The 17,239-nt window shown below is 46.4% G+C and overlaps 7 protein-coding genes and 1 long non-coding RNA gene across 11 annotated transcripts; 3 read left to right on the top strand and 5 right to left on the bottom strand.

Annotated features, from left to right (window-relative positions):
- The first annotated feature begins 717 nt into the window (after nucleotides 1–717).
- LOC117144834 (ectonucleoside triphosphate diphosphohydrolase 5) lies at nucleotides 718–5,168 on the top strand. Of its 4 annotated transcripts, none has more exons than XM_033310234.1 (4): nucleotides 718–936; nucleotides 3,061–3,202; nucleotides 3,383–4,512; nucleotides 4,573–5,168. In XM_033310234.1, exons 1-4 carry the CDS (start codon nucleotides 907–909, stop codon nucleotides 4,663–4,665), a joined length of 1,395 nt encoding a protein of 464 aa, XP_033166125.1. In that variant the 5' UTR covers nucleotides 718–906; the 3' UTR covers nucleotides 4,666–5,168. The 4 variants fall into 4 exon arrangements, with proteins under 4 accessions (XP_033166125.1, XP_033166116.1, XP_033166133.1 ...); XM_033310242.1 differs by lacking the exon at nucleotides 718–936 and adding an exon at nucleotides 1,527–1,568; XM_033310252.1 differs by lacking the exon at nucleotides 718–936 and adding an exon at nucleotides 2,772–2,974.
- Nucleotides 5,159–6,787, bottom strand: LOC117144864 (geranylgeranyl transferase type-2 subunit beta). The gene is made up of 2 exons (XM_033310273.1): nucleotides 6,017–6,787; nucleotides 5,159–5,824 (listed from the first exon to the last, which is right to left on the bottom strand). The coding sequence occupies exons 1-2, from the start codon at nucleotides 6,627–6,629 to the stop codon at nucleotides 5,397–5,399; spliced, it is 1,041 nt and encodes a 346-aa protein (XP_033166164.1). The 5' UTR covers nucleotides 6,630–6,787; the 3' UTR covers nucleotides 5,159–5,396.
- Nucleotides 6,788–6,888: 101 nt separating this feature from the next.
- Nucleotides 6,889–7,519, bottom strand: LOC117144895 (N-alpha-acetyltransferase 38, NatC auxiliary subunit). The gene has a single exon (XM_033310325.1). The coding sequence runs from the start codon at nucleotides 7,323–7,325 to the stop codon at nucleotides 6,960–6,962; it is 366 nt and encodes a 121-aa protein (XP_033166216.1). The 5' UTR covers nucleotides 7,326–7,519; the 3' UTR covers nucleotides 6,889–6,959.
- A 168-nt stretch (nucleotides 7,520–7,687) lies between these two features.
- LOC117144887 (peroxiredoxin-6) lies at nucleotides 7,688–8,810 on the top strand. Its single transcript, XM_033310312.1, has 3 exons — nucleotides 7,688–8,057; nucleotides 8,118–8,310; nucleotides 8,514–8,810. The coding sequence occupies exons 1-3, from the start codon at nucleotides 7,784–7,786 to the stop codon at nucleotides 8,713–8,715; spliced, it is 669 nt and encodes a 222-aa protein (XP_033166203.1). The 5' UTR covers nucleotides 7,688–7,783; the 3' UTR covers nucleotides 8,716–8,810.
- LOC117144873 (acyl-CoA-binding domain-containing protein 5) lies at nucleotides 8,734–11,033 on the bottom strand. The gene is made up of 3 exons (XM_033310285.1): nucleotides 10,640–11,033; nucleotides 9,494–10,518; nucleotides 8,734–9,113 (listed from the first exon to the last, which is right to left on the bottom strand). Exon 2 carries the CDS (start codon nucleotides 10,514–10,516, stop codon nucleotides 9,542–9,544), a length of 975 nt encoding a protein of 324 aa, XP_033166176.1. The 5' UTR covers nucleotides 10,517–10,518; nucleotides 10,640–11,033; the 3' UTR covers nucleotides 8,734–9,113; nucleotides 9,494–9,541.
- Nucleotides 11,034–11,372: 339 nt separating this feature from the next.
- LOC117144855 (interferon-related developmental regulator 1) lies at nucleotides 11,373–17,140 on the top strand. Its single transcript, XM_033310261.1, has 5 exons — nucleotides 11,373–12,213; nucleotides 14,124–14,808; nucleotides 14,871–15,114; nucleotides 16,218–16,445; nucleotides 16,512–17,140. Exons 1-5 carry the CDS (start codon nucleotides 12,177–12,179, stop codon nucleotides 16,593–16,595), a joined length of 1,278 nt encoding a protein of 425 aa, XP_033166152.1. The 5' UTR covers nucleotides 11,373–12,176; the 3' UTR covers nucleotides 16,596–17,140.
- LOC117144913 lies at nucleotides 13,608–14,128 on the bottom strand. The gene is made up of 2 exons (XR_004459676.1): nucleotides 13,906–14,128; nucleotides 13,608–13,840 (listed from the first exon to the last, which is right to left on the bottom strand). It is a non-coding gene; the product is annotated as an uncharacterized LOC117144913 (long non-coding RNA).
- On the bottom strand, nucleotides 14,823–16,094 carry LOC117144882. The gene has a single exon (XM_033310297.1). The coding sequence runs from the start codon at nucleotides 16,009–16,011 to the stop codon at nucleotides 15,157–15,159; it is 855 nt and encodes a 284-aa protein (XP_033166188.1). The 5' UTR covers nucleotides 16,012–16,094; the 3' UTR covers nucleotides 14,823–15,156.
- Nucleotides 17,141–17,239: the final 99 nt, after the last annotated feature.

The following is a 17,239-nucleotide window of genomic DNA, read 5'->3' as shown; positions in this document are numbered from 1 at the left end:
TCGATGGGTCGGCTATCGATACAGCAACTATCGCCCAGCTGATTGGTTGGCGATCAGCTGTGCGGCGATAGGTCCAGTGCTGGTAAATGTCGGTACTGCATATTTGCTAAAAACTTAGATTTTATCCTTCTTATTATCTGTTAAGTGAATGCTATTTGGAACCGGCTTGTCTAGCGATTTGACTTTTATCTAGCAATTTGTTTCTCCGAGCGTTTTTAAAAATTCATTAGCAGTTTGTGGGTAGCTTTTCAACACTGGCTTCTTATCACAATCCAGAAAACCAAATTTTGGAACGGGCAAGCATCTTAATGCGAAATATGATAAGCCTATATTATCAAATCTTTCATAACTAGTTTGTGCATTTATCTAATTTGCACATAATTGCCGTGATGCTATTGCCTTATATTTTTATGTCCGTACAAAATAAAGATAAGAATCTACTAAATAATCTATGATTAAATTGATTTAAAATGCGGATTCAGGCCCAACGAATTGTCTCTTATATGCACTGGATTTCCGCCCCTGTTATCAGAATGCCGTTTGATAAATTTATCACAATCGTGTAATTTCACAATTTTAAATATTTCTATGTTAACCACATAATTTTTTGGCATCCCTGCCGCCCCCGCAGTGTGACCGTATGAGCTGATAGCGCGCGCCACTGCGAACAGCTGATAGGGCTGCAGCATATAAATGAGCAGGTGGTAAATAAATGTCTTTAGTTGTTTTCAAGACGCCATTCCGTGCGCGTTGGATTGCTGATCATAGTTTATCATTAGGCGGGCGCGCCCATCATTAGATTAGATCAACATTAGTGCGTTCCGCTCGGCGATCGGCAGCAATCGATCGGAAATAAACAAACGCTCGCGTATTTACATAATTTAAGTGCAAAGTAACGACGACAGAATGACGAACACCGATGTGCGAAAGAGAAAAGTAAGGAAAAGGTTAAAAGGGCAATCACAGCACACATTTAATGCCAATTTCATGGCGCTCTCACACACACACGCACACATGCGAATTCTTTAAATTGTTGCTCTTTTGACGCGGAAGTAAAAAACATCAAATGACTCGCAGAATAATCGTTTCAAGTTCTATTCTATTCGATTGTGCCAATTTGTATCTCAAATTGTGTGTTTAGAAGACATTTAAATATAGATACGCAATGGCCGCTAAGCACGCTTTTGTTAACAATTATGCAAATTTTGATTTTAGTTACGAAATAGATGACTAGTGAGTTTTCTATCATCATCTTGATGCCGGCCGGTTTATTTTGAAATATTTTTGTATTTGCATTAGGGTGACCAGTCAACAGCAACTTTCTCGTTTGCAAGGTCATTAGGGGGACTGATAAAAAAAGCATAGAAAAGGCCAACAATTCAGTTGGCAGCCGTTTCGACCGAATCTCGCTAGACAACTTTTTCAATCGCTTTCTCGCATCGGAACCCAAAGATCACAGGTACACATAGAGTGGCCCATTTCGGGGGCGATTGGATCGCATAGTTTCGTCTGATTTGCATCGCAAGTGGGTGGAGAACAGGATGCGAGCAAACCGGAACCGGTTGCAAGTGAGTGCAGAAAGTGCCTGTCTGCTAACGTGGCCTTAACCCTCGTTTATCTACGTGTACTCGGTACGAAATACTAGATACTTTTTTATCCAACTAGATATTTGTTGTTTTCACGACATCTGTGGCTAAACTTATCAGCATTTTCAAGATAGCGCAGTTCTACCAGCTTTCAATGTTTTAATGTTTAGGATTTAAGATTTACTTTTCAGCTGACGCAAAATATTGCTCGGCATTGAAATAAATCAGTTATCTGTAGAACCAATTAAAGCATTCCCCACTATAAATATGCACTTTGCTACGGGGAGCAGGCTTCTTAGTCACTGTGGATCGGCACAAAAGGCGCCCACGTCGCCTTTTATCAGTAGATTTATTGATTGCAGTAGCGTGCGCCCGGAAACATATGCGATAAGTTCACACCCTGAATGTTTAATGAGTTTCACTTATGCCATCAGTGTAATTACTTGGAAGTAGTATGTGTATTCAAAACTAATGGGTGTACTTGATTGTATATATATATAGATATATATACCATCTACCTGTAAACTCCATTACTGCTTAATTATATATACTCGCTATTCGTGGTTTGTTTGACTACTTTTCATTGGCTTAAACTATTTTTTTTGCGTCAGTCGCTTACCAACAGCGGAACATTTGTTTAAACAATGGGAATTTCATCAGGTTTGTTTGGCAACTTTAATATTTAATCAAGCTAAAAGATCGCTTCGTGGCCTGCCCCACTTATGTATGATTGTTGCCAGTGGTGCCCAGACACGCCAGTCGCCCCCGAAAACTGATTGCGTCTTATCACTGTCATATCGCCCAGAAGGCTACGCGATAAGATTCTAGTCGAATGGACACTGGTGTGCGTCTTCCACAGCTAAAATGTGTAATTTGGCATGACTTTACATTTTGATAAAATTAATAATAGCCATAGCTAACCCATAGAACCACATTTTTACTATTTTTAGTGGCAATCTACTGTTTGAATAACAAGCAATATAAATCAGTGAAACGTTAGGTAGAAATATTTAATATTTTATTACTTATTAAACTAATCGTGGAAATATCCAAATAATTCGATTTAAAAATGAGTTTGTTTTAAGTAACGGTTTTCTTTTTGCCAACTGCCCTGAATTACCGTTGCCAAAAGTGTGGCGCAGCCCTGGTAAACGTTATCGATGAGCCACGGACTCTGCAGCCCTGGCACAAGTTAACGATAAAGCCCGTAATAGACCGAAAAAAAAAAGAAATGAAATTCATTGACATTTGCAGAGATAGCAAACAGCCAGCGTGTTAATATTTGAGCAGCAAACAACTGAAATGTGTTCCGACCAAGAAACCGGCCATGCATAAATGTGGAGCCAGCAGAGGCAACGGAACGAGCCATGAAATACGAATATAAGCTGGTAGACCCGAAGAACTTGGCCAAGAAAAACCATCAATAAACCATCAGTAGTCGGTCACAAAACTAATTTGCCTTCTGCCTTTTCAGCTGGCCACGGATGAGAAGCCACCGCGGCGGAAAAGCAGTGGATCGCCAAATGCCAGCAGCGGTGGAAGCCGCGGGCCCAGCGGCCTCAAGATCTCCTTCCTGTGCCTGATCATCTCCGTCATCCTCCTGCTCTTTGTCTTCGGTGTGTACCATTTGTATTATGTGAAAGACGAAGTGCCCAAAGTTGTACTAACCAAAACCTCTGATTTCCCCACTGTTACCGTGCCCTACGCCCACGTGGAACCCCATTTTGCGCCACCCGTTCGCCGTGTTGTCACTAAAAAACCCATCGCCAACAAACCAACGACTGACAATGATGCAGGCTTCGTCTCCGAGAACGCCAGTCCGTATCTGGCCCGTCTGGCCTCCAAGTTTGGCTACAGCAAGGTGCAGTATGCGGCCATCATCGATGCCGGATCGACGGGCAGCCGTGTGCTGGCCTACAAGTTCAATCGCAGCTTCATCGACAACAAGCTGGTGCTGTACGAGGAGTTGTTCAGGGAGCGCAAGCCGGGTCTGAGCTCCTTCGCGGATAATCCCGCCGAGGGTGCCCACTCCATCAAACTGCTGCTGGACGAGGCCCGCGCCTTCATACCCAAGGAGCACTGGTCTTCCACACCGCTGGTTCTGAAAGCGACCGCCGGCCTGAGACTCCTGCCCGCCAGCAAGGCGGAAAACATTCTGAATGCCGTCCGAGATCTCTTCGCCAAGTCCGAGTTTAGTGTGGATATGGATGCCGTGGAGATCATGGACGGCACGGACGAGGGCATCTTCAGCTGGTTTACCGTGAACTTCCTGCTGGGCCGCCTGTCCAAGACGAACCAGGCAGCTGCCTTGGACTTGGGCGGCGGTAGCACGCAGGTAACCTTCTCGCCAACGGATCCGGACCAAGTGCCCGTGTACGATAAGTACATGCACGAGGTGGTGACCTCCAGCAAGAAGATCAACGTCTTCACGCACAGCTATCTGGGACTCGGTCTGATGGCCGCCCGCCATGCTGTCTTCACGCACGGCTACAAGAAGGAGGATTCGGTGCTGGAGAGCGTCTGCGTGAATCCCATAATCGCCAATCGCACGTGGACATACGGCAATGTGCAGTACAAGGTCAGCGGCAAGGAGAACGGCAAGTCCAGTGCCGAGCAGCCCATCGTTGACTTCGATGCCTGCCTGGATCTGGTCAAGAGCAAGGTGATGCCGCTGGTCAAGCCCAAGCCCTTCACACTCAAGCAGCACGCGGTGGCCGCGTTCAGCTACTACTTTGAGCGGGCCATCGAGTCGGGTCTGGTGGATCCACTGGCCGGTGGCGAGACCACGGTGGAAGCTTATCGCAAGAAGGCCCAGGAGATCTGCGCCATCCCCAACGATGAGCAGCCCTTCATGTGCTTCGACCTCACCTTCATCTCGACGCTGCTGCGCGAAGGATTTGGCCTTAACGATGGCAAGAAGATTAAGGTGAGACCTGGCACACTTAACTCAAATTGAACTCTCTAGTAACTCGGCTTACATTTGCAGCTTTACAAGAAGATAGATGGTCACGAAATCTCCTGGGCCCTCGGCTGTGCATACAACGTTCTGACTAGCGACGAGAAATTCAGTAATTCCTAATGCTCCTCCATTAGTCCGTAGTTGAAGACATACATTTTAAACGGATTGTTAGCTGAAATTGTTTATAGAGTGCCTTAGACGTGCATCGAGTATACTACAATCACAACACACCACACACGCAGAAACACTCGGACATTGCCCACAACATATGTATATGTGGTCGATTAATATTTGTTTGTGCTCTGCAAGATTCGTTTCAATTGCCTCTAATTGAGCTAACCCATACACGGTGACTACACTTAGCGTTTAGTTTGTAATTCCAATTTTGTGTGATTCGCCATATTCGTAGTGCAGTTTTTTGCCAACTTCTTAACTAATTAGTCCCTACACCCGTATCGTATCCTCATGTACATAAATTTACACATTGATATGTATTTACCTAATATGTATAACGACCTAGACTACTAGCGCAAACATTTCACTTGGTTTTTCACACATGCAAATGTTAGTTTAGTTATTTTTGCAAATAAATCAAATGTTAACTGATCTGAAGTAAAGTAAAATATTTGTTTATTGCTGACTTTCGTTCGCTATACAAAGTATATTAATAATAATAGAGGGGCTACATTCTGTCTAAATGCACAACGAAGAAAAGGAGTAAAGTGTGTTCCTGCGATGGAATTTTGGTCTTTTTACAAATAAAACTAAGAGAGGCTAGCGTGGGAATACGTCAGAGGTCTGCTGCTACACATTGGCTACACACTGGCTGCATGTGGACTCGATGAATCCCCTCATGGCCTCGGCAAACGCTGCGGCTTGATGCCCAGCCGGTCGATGATGTACTGCGGCATGCAGAGCGTTGGGTTGATGGCCTTCAGGCCGGAATGTCCCAGCAGCGAGAGGCCGCCGATGCCGAAGAGCGTGTGGAATATGTCGGGCATGTTGCCGGTTCTGTCCGAGAAGCCACCGGTCTCCGTGTCCTGGCACGACAGTATGAACTGCTGCAGCTTCTCCGAGCTGATCCAGTGCAGGCGACCCATGATGGTCAGCGAGGCGAGCACCCACCACGAATAGCACACATCCGGCAGCTTCTCGGGCCGTCCATTTAGACCACCGGAGGGCAGCTGGCGCTCGCAGAGCCACCAGCCCAGTTTGTCCACGTCGAGCAGGTGCAGCCGATGGGTCAGCGAGAAGAAGCCGACGCAGCAGTAGATGAGTCCTGCGGGTTAAAAGTAGGTTAAACTGCGTGTTTATGAGCACCAGCTTCATGATGCAAAAAGTAGAAAATTTTGCTAGCTATTTTTCTAGTATACTTTTTGCTTCTAGAAGATTAATAAGTTTAAATTGAAATGGTATTGACTATGAGGGTGGGAAGTGCTTTAGCAGCATGACAGGCGATGTAGTGACTCACCCGCATGCGACTCGGCGCCCGGCTTGGAACCGAATCCCCCGTCCGTCTGGTTGCAGCAAGAGAGCACGAACTTAACCGCCTTCTCCACGTCTATGGTCTGCTCCATGCGGCCGAGCAGCGTTAGGGAGGCCACGGCACAGAAGCTGAACCTGGTGTCCACCTCGCCCCACTTGTCACCGAAGAAGCTGCCGTCGGGCTGCTGCAGTCCGACCACAAATCGCACCACCGCCTCGCGGTCGATCTCCTCGAGGGCGTCGTAGGTGCAGAGAATCTGGATGGCCGACAGGGTGTACAGCAGGTGCGGATCGTGGCCCTCGCAGGGTGCAAATCCGCCCGTGTTCGGGCACTGACAACGCTTCACAAACTCGATGATGGACTTGCGCTCCAGTCGCTCCAGCTGGCCCATAATGTCCAGGGCAGTGGTGCCCCAATAGATGCCCGACATGCGCAGGAACTCGGTCATGCAGTACTCGTAGTCGTCCTCCTGCTTCCCATGGTTCTCGATGTACTCCACATGCTTCCAGAACTGCAGCTTCTGGCCGCCGCCATCCGCATCGCCAGCACCGCCATCGCCTCCACCATTTGAGGGCTTTACGAAGGTCGTGAAGTCCATCGCTGATTGGGCTCAATTGAATGAGTATCGGGTGGCAGGCAGATCCTCTTCGGCGCGCTGTTTCGCTTGATTAACTCAATTAATTGGCAGGAATAGTGCTGCGAGCAAACAAATAACCCAACGAATCCAATCGAGCCCAGCTGATTCATCTGCGCGATGGTTGGCAACGCGACAGTGGCTTATCAAACAGCTGATTGATGCAGGGGTGTAGTGAGACGGGGTTGCTGTAACCCCATCCAATAATGAAAATTTAACGTACTTAAATTTCAAATAGCGACCCGGCTAGTTTTTTTATTTTTATTGAAAACACATATTGAAGATCACTATGCACTATTGCACCAGCAGGCTGGACTGCGGATCCGGCTCGTCGATGCTTAGGGAGACTATGTGCTGGCCGGGAACCATGACGTTGCCCAGCAGGCGCGGCTCCTGGCCCTCCACCAAGTACTCGGCGCACATGGACAGCACAATGTTGGCGTCCCGATCCGTGCAGTTGAAGAATCCCACCAGCACGCGTCCGTCCGTAATCACGATGCGCAGGACTCGTCCCAGCCACTTCTGGAGCTTCTTGCGTCCTGGCGTCAAACTGGCATCGTTCATCTGGTGCGGGGCGTTCGTTGTGATGCGGAAGGGTTCCGGTGGTGTGCATGCTGGCGGGGGCAGCACCTGCTGGCCACTGATGCTGAGGTCTGTCATGGTTGTGTCCACTTTGCGCGATTCAAACAAATAAATGCAAGAAATTCTCAGCTTTTTTTTGTGTTTACACTTCGCGTATGTGTGATAAAGTGTGTATGTGTGTGTGTGTGTAATGGCCAGGGATGCAAGCAAGTGTAAGTAGTTCGGTTACTGGCTCACTTTATAAGCTCATATATTCAAAAATATATGAATCACTTGTTGGTTTGTGTCAAAGAAAATACGTAAGATTTAAAACACTGAAAGGAAATGATTGCAAATTAAATGCACACTAGCAGCCTTTTTTTAACATCTTCATCTACGAGAACTAGTTCGTTTTATATTTGCATCCCTGGTTGCTGATCTTATAAAAGTAACGGGCACCCTAGCCCAGTCAGCTGATTTGCATTTTGCGGCAAATTTTGTTTCGCATTTATCCAAAAAGCTTGGAATTCGTATCTTGATTTTTTCAAATATCCACCATGTCCGGAAAGGCTTTAAACATTGGCGATCAGTTCCCAAACTTTACGGCTGAAACCAGCGAGGGACATATCGATTTCTACGACTGGATGCAGGACAGCTGGGCCATTCTGTTCTCCCATCCGGCGGATTACACGCCGGTTTGCACCACGGAACTGGCGCGGGTGGCGGCATTGGTTCCGGAATTCCAAAGGCGTGGAGTCAAGCCGATTGCCCTGTCCTGCGACAACGTGGAGTCGCACAAGGGCTGGATCGAGGACATCAAGAGCTTTGGCAGTGGGTTTGGTCACTGATTTCTGCGCAGGAATCGCTTCTAATTGGCGTTTCTGTTCGCAGAGCTGAGCTCCTTTGCCTATCCCATCATTGCGGACGACAAGAGGGAACTGGCGCTCAAGTTTAATATGCTGGACAAGGACGAGATCAATGCCGAGGGCATTCCCCTCACTTGTCGCGCCGTTTTCGTGGTGGACGACAAGAAGAAGCTTCGCCTGTCCATCCTGTATCCTGCCACCACTGGACGCAACTTCGAGTGGGTACTCTAGCATGCATCACTATCTATAAAGCTGTAATGCTCTTTAGCAAGCAATCGTGCACTTAATCACATTAGCAGATAATTATTTAATGAAGTATTATTGCTGAAAACTAAGTACTAACCTTGCCTATTGCGATGAAAGTTAAATAGGAACGATTTCAACGTCGATTAATCCGACAAATTACTTTATCCCCTTGCAGTGAAATCCTTCGAGTGATCGACTCGCTCCAGTTGACCCAGACGAAGAGCGTGGCCACGCCGGCGGATTGGAAACAGGGCGGCAAGTGCATGGTCTTGCCCACCGTCAAAGCCGAAGATGTTCCTAAGCTCTTTCCTGATGGCATCGAAACCATTGAGCTGCCCTCCGGAAAGAGTTACCTGCGGATCACTCCACAGCCCTAATGGATGACAAGCGTGCTCTCTCACTTTTTTGCTTTATTACAAAAATTATAATTAACAACAAATAATGCACAATAAAGTATACGCTTACAACCGTATTTTCAGTAGATCGGCGCTTTCAGGTTGCTAAAACTCGCCTTCTGCTGGACAAAAGTGCCAAAACATTCGACTTACAAACTAAATCAGATGGGGAATGTGACAAAAAGGTCGCGATTTGTGTGTACGAAATAAATATACATACAATATACATATAGACTTGTACAAAAGGGGATAAAGATATTGCAACTGGATAACCATGGGGTAAGAAAGGTATAAATAAGGCCAACTCTGTACAATAACTGAAGCGCTTTCTAGGACAGAAGAAAGCTGAAGACCAAGCTCGTGCCCGTAACCGAAGATAACTGGAAAGGAAGAGGGTTACATACGATTAACTTTGGCGATACAAACAGTATATACTGTGATAGTGACCATTCATTTAAACTATTGATTGGAAACACTGCTGATAATTAGTTTAAACAGTGGATGCTTGAGCACTTTCCCTTGCCCAAATACTCAAAGATATTCCACAATCTGAGTTTGCATAGAGATCGTTCCCTTGAATATGTTAATGAAATGCAAACATGAACAAAATAATGTATGATGTAAAAGCTTTCGCTACGAAACAGGTTCCCCATGCTCTTGAATTCTCTTGACTGCGGGAATACCCCTCAAATATAAACGAGCAACTCGATTTCAAGCGGGAATGATAACGTATGCCTTTGTCTAGTTGCGTTGTACTTACAATTTAACTACCACATGTTCCGCCCTCCGCAAGTATAGCTTTCCTGCGTCAGTGCCTGCGCTGAGGAGTGGACTGGAGCATCCGCGCGAACCGTCTCACCAGGAAAGGCCACAGGATGAGGACGGCAAACCAGAGCGGGGAGATGTTCCTGAAGGGCCACCAGGCGGGCAGTGATCGTGGCTGCGCCACCGTTCCCTTCGCTACCTTTTGACCGCTGCGCAGTTCGTTGAGCGACTGCTCCAGGCCGCGAACGCGCTGCTGCACTGCTCCCACATCGCTGTTCATCCGCGTGATGGCCGCCTGGATTTGGCGCAGCAGGTCCGTGTTCTGGGCAATCGCCTGGGTCAGCTCGTGGCTAAGATCGTAGGGATCGTCGTACTCATCATCCGAGGGCTCCACGATGGCCACGCTGCTGTTGCTCGTAAAGTTGTGCGTGTCGTTTTGTGTGTAGCTTGCGGTTGGCTTAGGTCCGTAGCCATTCGTCAGTGGCGGCGAACTGTGGCCATTCTCCTTTATCGTTTCGGACGCGGCCAGCGGTGCGGTGCTGGTGGCCTGAGCCTCCGGCTCCGACTCGCCATTGCAGCTGGAGCCGTGCTGGGGACTGTTGGTGCGCGAGTGGAACGGCGAGTTGGGATGCGACTCGGCCAGTTCCTTCATGCCGGGCGAGACCAGCTCCAGTTCGTCCAGGCTGATGTTTCCCAGATTATCGAGGCTGCCCACAAAGTTCTGCACGTTCTCCGTGAACGACATGGTCTCGATGATCTCCTGCAGGCTCTCCACGTACCGCTGCATGGCCTCCTCCTTGGTCAGGTGACGGTTGTCGTTCCATGCCTGCCACTTGGCTTTGCCCACGATGTCCCAGAAGCCGGGCTTCTTGTCCACATCTGGTCTACCCTCGGTGGCCTGTTTGAACAGCCCGTAGAACTTGAGCATCATGCTGGTGCTGGGCTGGTAGGGGCCATTTTTGGGCAGGCCCTTTATCACATTAACAGCCGCCTGGAAACGCTCCTCAATAGCCGCCATACCTGCAAGATTATCCCGCGATTAGCCAGGGCACTCGATCGATAAGATACACAGGTACGATGGCTGCCATATAGAGGCGGTACCAAGTTCACCTTGTCCAGGTGAACGTCGCTTACAAATTACCTAATTATTGTGTGCAATCCGCGGTGTTGCAAACCCCACTTTCGGCTCCCCCTTTCGTTGTTGTCGTTCGCTATTGATTCCGATTCCGAATCCGAGTCCCAATCCGCTGCTGGGCATTCATGAATTTTTGGGTGCGACGTTCGTGGATGCGCTGTTGTGGTGCCAAAGTTCGAGTTCTGAAGTCCAATCTTCTGAGCTTCGAATCGAATCGAGTCGGCTGGAGCTTTTTCTTAGTTTGGCCCCCGTTCTTATCGACCTCGCTGTGGAATTGATGTGTGCTGCGCCAGCCGCTGGCGTTCCAATCGAGTTGCAATCAAATAAAACTAAACAAAAACCAGAAAACTCTCTCTGCAAATCACTGAGCGCGTACGTGTGAATGTGTAGGTGTGCATGTGTGCGGGTGGCGCAGGTCTGCAACGAATGTATCGATACAGGTGCAGCTTTGAGATGACATTTTTGGGAGCGCGAATATCGCGGTTTAAACAATGAAATAAACAGTTTATTTGTGCATAAATTAAATTATAAATTTATATTTATTATAGGACCAATTAATACCTTTATAAAATAAGAATATTTGGTTTTATTTATTTTCAGCCACATTTAATTATAAATAATTATAATTAAATTTATTTATAAAGAATAGCCATCGAAAGTCAACTATCGTGAGCACAGACTTCCATCTTCCATGGAATGTACCGCTATTCATGGTATTTTCCACCGTTTGCGCATATGGTCACTCACTTTTTCATTTCGTAAAAATCAGCAATCGAATTAAGTGCTTAATTATTTGCATTATTTTTAGAGCTTTCCGAAAGCTGCCAACGTAAAGTCCGCGAAGCGCCGTCACTGGCCGAATCGGAAATAGCAAAATCGAAGCACCAGAGATCGAAAGACAGCGCATTCGATTCAATTTCACAATAACTGCGAACCGAGGGCGGAGTGGGAGTGTCTGCCAGCGCGGAGAAAAGTGAACGCATTGCGATTAAACATGAAATTTGCTGCAACGACGACGGGAGTACGACATTTTTGTATTATCAACGCCAAGCAGCAGAGCCATCAGAATCAGCAGACTATATTTAAGATACGGCCGCACGAATCGCGATCGGAGTTGAACAATTGCAAACGGCAAAGACAGTCGTGTAGAATTGCCAAAAATTGGAAGCACCAAAGTTTTTGCATAGGTGCGTCCTGATCGGCAACTTTTCGAGTTAGAAAGACAAAGATTAAAAAACTGACGGCTCGGCTCAAGAACGCAATTTAATTTCCTAACCTAGAGCATCAAAATCAATAAATCGGAACGAACACGTGCGTTTCAGTAGTTGCCGCCAAAGCAACGAAAGTGTAGACATTTTCGCCGTGTTGTAGACTTCGCCGTCTGTTCTCCACCTTCGGAGGACCCAGAACAGGAAAAGGACACTCGGCTACAAAGCATCTGTTTTTTTTTGTGTTTGAAACAGTAGGCCAAACAATAGAAACCAAAACGTCGTCTTCGAGTTCAAACAGCAAAATACCTGAACGACGCAAAAACAACAGCAACATGCCGCGACGCAACAAAAAATCCGCAGCAGGCAGAGGTGAGTCACAAAGAAAAGCGAGTGTGTGGGTGTGCACAGGAAGAAAATGCGAGGTTCAACGAATCCAAATGCGTATAAAATATCTATAAGATACGATTGTGAACTTCCAGCTGAAGCAATTGACTTCATAGGCTGAAAATGAGTTACATTAACCTAATGTTTTTCTTGGTTTTTACAAAATAAACGAATTAGATCGCACCTCTGAACAATACATTTAATAGTAAATCCCCAAAAAAGCCGATGAGTGTAGATGAATTTTCACAGCTGCTTTTCGTTTGACCTTTGCATTAGTCATGCACTGACTAATGAGTACCGTGCACTATTTGGTGTATTTCGTTGGCTTCCAAACGAAGGAAGCTTCGCTGCCTACAACCTGTTTGGCAATACCCTCGAAATGAAATAATTATTTTCGTTTTGTTGCTGTGCTGGCACCAAAAGCTTCACGCGCTCAGCTGGCTGCGCAACAACAAGTAATCAGCGGTTAACTAAATATATATACACAATCGTATACATATATATATGCAGCTGTGCTCGAAATAATAACAATAAAACCACAGTAATTTCCGCAAAAATTCCAAATTATGTAAAGTTAATTAACTGCATTTCACCAAAGAAGGTTTTAAATTTCTGCGTTGTTTCTATGTTGAGCGCAACTGTATGTAAATATAAATATACTTGTTCGTGGATACATATATACAGACTTATACATATATGTATATGTGTACGCTCAATGCCAGCTTATCAGAATCACGCCTATAACCGAATACCTCAGGCAGGGTATCAGTGGGTATTTTTTCGTAGGGCGTATCAAATTATGCATTCTATTTAAGTGCTCTGTTATGCTTAGTTATTATTCAAGCTGCACCTATGTTATTTATATAACTAAAAATCCGAAGGGGTATTTATAGGCTCATCATACAATTATTCACAAATTTTAAGTTTAAAAATAAAGACGCGGAAGCTGTGGCTCTTCGGGGAACTTTCCTCGCATCTAAGTACCTCATCGGTGACCTAAAAACTTATGCAACTTTGTGTTATGCATTAGTCGCTCTCAAAACACAGATGGTTTACTCGCCCGAATCTAATCCAAACAACTTTCAAGCAAAACCAGCTGTTTTCCACTACTTTTGATTCGTTTTTCTAGCCCGCAGTTACCGCATGCTTTTGTGTTTGTAGTTCGCTCGCAGCTTTTGTGAAAGGCAAAAAAAAAAAAAAAAACGAGGCGGAAACTACCTTGCCCCAAATAGAAAACTGAAAACAGGCACTGGGAAATCGCCACAATGAAAGTTGTGCTCTACGACGGGTTTTCTTCGACGCAGTTGGCCAGCAAACAAAGTGAAACATCGAAAGATGGATAGAAAACTTGTTGCACAACATTGGCGGCTCCCGAGCTGTTTGTCTTGAAGGTCATTGCTGTGTGGCAAAGCGTGTAATTGAATTTCTAATTTCAGTACACATACATTTCCCCATCTGAGCACACAAGCAATTGAATGAAAAGCTGCTCGAAGATGACAAAACTTGATGCCTCTTTTCCGCTGGTTTGACAGTCACTGAGGGGAAATGTTGGCACTTGCATGAGGGTGGTCCCAACATTTTACTCCATTTAACAAGGAATACAAATGGGGTTCTGTAAATAGAATAATCATTACATTTGTATTCACTGGGTTTCCATTTGCAAAATGCTTAGCTTACATTCCAATGGGTTCCTTGAATGCCTAAAATGTGCAATTAAGCATATTGTTCAAAACGAAAGCTGTTTAAAAATGCTTACAGGTCGCATTAGCATAATAAATATTTATGAACTATGCTTGAAAAACTCGCTGACTATCGCAAAATACCTCTGTTACTAATACCAACTCCATTAAACTACAAAAAAGCCTTATTAATTACCGAAATTAATTATTTTTCAGGCCGCACCAATGACTCCAATTCTGAGGACGAGTCCTTTGACAATGTGAGCGTTTACTCACATGTGTCCGAAGTCGCATCCTCGGAGGCCACCGACGAGCTGGCCAATGAGCGTTTCGAGGAGAAGTTCGAGAAGGCCCTGGAACAGGCCACCGAGAAGTCGGCCCAGACACGTGTGCAGGCCCTGCAAGCGATTTGCGAACTGCTCATGCACCGCTACATGCCGGACTTCGTGGAGGACCGCAAGATGACCCTGATGGACTTCGTGGAGAAGAGCATCCGTCGGGGCAAGGGCCAGGAGCAGGTGTGGGGCGCACGACTCGCGCCCCTGCTGGTGCTCCAAATGGGCGGGGATGAGGGCATCTCCAAGGCGATGAATCAATTCCTGTTGAACACTGTTCAGGACAAGTCCGTGGGCTTCGATGCCCGTGCCAAGTGCTGCACAGCTGTGGGATTGTTGAGCTTCCTGGGCTGCGAGGATGTTGGGGAGTTGGTACACTTGATGCAGGGCTTCGAGGCCATCTTCGCAGGCAGTTATTTGCGTGGCGACGACAAGACACCGGTATCCGTCACCGCCGAGGCTGGGACTTTCCATGCGGAGGCTTTGAACGCCTGGGGGCTTCTACTAACACTTATACCTTCGGGGGATTTTGTTTCGCTGATGACCACTGGCCAAAACATGTTTCCGTAAGTTTAAGAAATTGCACACATCAAACCATTGCTATAATTTTTTAAACTACAATTTGCAGGTCTATTAAGAAGTTCTTGGGTCTTTTGCAATCTACACACTTGGACGTCCGCATGGCCGCTGGCGAGACCATTGCTTTGATTCTGGAGTCGGGCCGTGCTCACGAGGAGGATTTCCTGGAAGATGACATCGCTGAGTTGTCGGAGGCCGTCAAGCAGCTGGCCACGGATTCGCACAAGTACCGCGCCAAGCGCGATCGCAAGGCCCAGCGTGCCACCTTCCGTGATGTGCTGCGATACCTAGAGGTGAGTTGAAGATTTGCACGAGATGCACTAGAATTCGGACGATTACTTCATGTCATTGCAAGTGAACTTGAGCTCGTGCTTGCAGTACTTGGCCAAGCACTTGGAGTGATCGTGCAACTTGTTGCGCATGATGACGCAGCCGTTGCGACTTATCGAGTCCATGTACTCGCTGAAGGTCGGCACCTTCCGGTATGTGGTTGGGGCGGAGTTCCAGTGCGAATTGCTGCCGGATTCAATGGTCTGCGAAGAGTCCGAGAAGCTGGTCTTGAATGGCTTGTAGTTCTTTTGGCATTCGTCGCTAGAAATCTCGTAGCCAGCGGACGCCTCCCGCTCCAGTTCGTTCATCACGTTCGAGCGGAACTCGTTACAGGGCCCACGTTCGCTCATTAGCTTGCTGGCGTTCTTGGACTCGTCCTCCGTCTTTAGGCTCTCGTAAATACCCTCCGGGTACTCGTTCATGTCACAGTAATCAATCTGATAGGTGGTGTTCATACGGTTGGTCTCCAGCCTGCGGCTCAGCTCTTCCTTGGGCATGACCTTCAGGCGTTCATACAGATCCGGGTAGACTGTACGCAAGATCTTCAGAAAGCGGTTGGGCTGCAGCTTAAAGCAATCTGTCTCCGCCGAAAAGGCCATCTTGTCCACCTGGTCCTGCGTCAGCTGGGTGGGTATGATACGCGGATCCACCAGCTTTCCCATTGGCGCTATGCCCGTCCACTCGACGCCGCCACAGTCTTTGGACGCGTTCGGTGGCATCACGATCTTGGACTCGTCGACGCACTCGCACTCCTTGACCTGCGGACCACTGTGAGCGTCGGCGCCCCTGGGCCGCGTTAGGAACTCGTACCGTTTGGCATTGGGCGGGACATAGTCGTGCTGATAGGTTGATAGCATCATCTTGATAAAAAGTTATAAGAAATCTACAAAGCTAGTTGGCCAAAACTTTTTTTTATTATTTTTCTATCTGTGTTTTAAACGAGAAATTTGGTCTGGTTTAGCTGAAAGAGAAACTAATAGTGATACATTTCAAAATCGTACGAAATAAGATTAGAACATTTGCTCGAAGCCTAGTTTGATCTAAAAGTTTTTTCATCTTGTTGCAGGAGGACATTTCCCCGGAGATTAGCATTCGTTTCGGTACCGAGTCGCTGACACTAGATTCCTGGTCCATCCATCATCAGTATTCGGCCATGTGCACTGTCATGGGTCCCGGGATGACCTCGCAGCTGCAGGAGAACGAGTTCATCCGCGACATTTTCCAGCTGGGACCACGACCCACGAACACAGGCATCAATGGCAACGCCAAGGTCAAGCCGTCCAAGCTGGAGCGGGTAAGTTGATTGAAATGTGGTAACATTGGCTTCAAGTATTAATATATTTATTTGTTGCTTTTGCAGCACCTTGTGAACGCTGCTGCATTCAAGGCACGTTCCATAACACGTGGAAAGAATCGTGACAAGCGATCGGCCGTCGTCACTTAAGCCTGTGCTCCACCAACTGCTCCCATCCACAGACACCCAAACCAACCATCTCAAACCCCGTTAGCAAAAACTCTGGACTTACTAGTTGAATTGTTTCTAATTTTAGCTTGAACCAGGCAAAGCGTCGCCAAAGCTGAAGAACTAAGTCTAAATTTAGGATAATTCAGTGTAATCTACAAAATTTCTCTAGTTTATTAACCACGTGTTGGAGCCATTGTTTAAATATTAAAAAATATTTATTGCGTGCACGCACAGTAGTTGTTTATCAGTAAGTGCATGGCTGGCTCCAGCTTGGATCTTATACTTTGTGAATTTAAATTAACACTGCGATTGTTACGACTGGCATTTTCGCTATGCGATTTGGGTTAACCTCTTTTGTTGTTGATCTTTTTAAATTACAAGCGTAGGAAAACATATTCTGCTTTAATGCTGCAAAAAAGTTACTCATAACTTGACATGGCTTTTATTACGCATACTAAGCAGCTCTATGAATACATAAATTTTGTAGTAAATAAGTGTAAAATAAAGTTTAGGCTTAAACGAAAACAACTTGAAATGCATTCTTACTGGTGGGGATACAACAATGGTAAACAAGATTTTACCACTCATTAAAAAACACTTTTACTTGGTAGCTTGAGTTTTAT

The sequence above is a fragment of the Drosophila mauritiana genome, chromosome 2L, assembly GCF_004382145.1.
Source record: "Drosophila mauritiana strain mau12 chromosome 2L, ASM438214v1, whole genome shotgun sequence".
NCBI lineage: Eukaryota > Metazoa > Arthropoda > Insecta > Diptera > Drosophilidae > Drosophila > Drosophila mauritiana.
Note: the sequence above shows the minus strand (reverse complement) of the source record. Positions and strands in the feature narration are given on the sequence as shown.

Bases quoted from the DNA above. Each gene is read 5' to 3' on its own strand.
- LOC117144887 (XM_033310312.1), top strand. From the start codon at position 7,784: ATGTCCGGAAAGGCTTTAAACATTGGCGATCAGTTCCCAAACTTTACG. The intron at 8,058-8,117 runs GTGGGTTTGGTC...TTCTGTTCGCAG, and splicing joins GGACATCAAGAGCTTTGGCA to AGCTGAGCTCCTTTGCCTAT. The intron at 8,311-8,513 runs GTGGGTACTCTA...ATCCCCTTGCAG, and splicing joins ACCACTGGACGCAACTTCGA to TGAAATCCTTCGAGTGATCG.
- LOC117144873 (XM_033310285.1), bottom strand. From the start codon at position 10,516: ATGGCGGCTATTGAGGAGCGTTTCCAGGCGGCTGTTAATGTGATAAAG.
- LOC117144882 (XM_033310297.1), bottom strand. From the start codon at position 16,011: ATGATGCTATCAACCTATCAGCACGACTATGTCCCGCCCAATGCCAAA.
- LOC117144895 (XM_033310325.1), bottom strand. From the start codon at position 7,325: ATGACAGACCTCAGCATCAGTGGCCAGCAGGTGCTGCCCCCGCCAGCA.
- LOC117144855 (XM_033310261.1), top strand. From the start codon at position 12,177: ATGCCGCGACGCAACAAAAAATCCGCAGCAGGCAGAG. The intron at 14,809-14,870 runs GTAAGTTTAAGA...TACAATTTGCAG, and splicing joins ACTGGCCAAAACATGTTTCC to GTCTATTAAGAAGTTCTTGG. The intron at 16,446-16,511 runs GTAAGTTGATTG...TTGCTTTTGCAG, and splicing joins AGCCGTCCAAGCTGGAGCGG to CACCTTGTGAACGCTGCTGC.
- LOC117144834 (XM_033310225.1), top strand. From the start codon at position 907: ATGACGAACACCGATGTGCGAAAGAGAAAA. The intron at 937-3,060 runs GTAAGGAAAAGG...CTGCCTTTTCAG, and splicing joins CCGATGTGCGAAAGAGAAAA to CTGGCCACGGATGAGAAGCC. The intron at 4,513-4,572 runs GTGAGACCTGGC...TTACATTTGCAG, and splicing joins ACGATGGCAAGAAGATTAAG to CTTTACAAGAAGATAGATGG.
- LOC117144864 (XM_033310273.1), bottom strand. From the start codon at position 6,629: ATGGACTTCACGACCTTCGTAAAGCCCTCAAATGGTGGAGGCGATGGC. The intron at 5,825-6,016 runs GTGAGTCACTAC...TTTAACCCGCAG, and splicing joins GGGCGCCGAGTCGCATGCGG to GACTCATCTACTGCTGCGTC.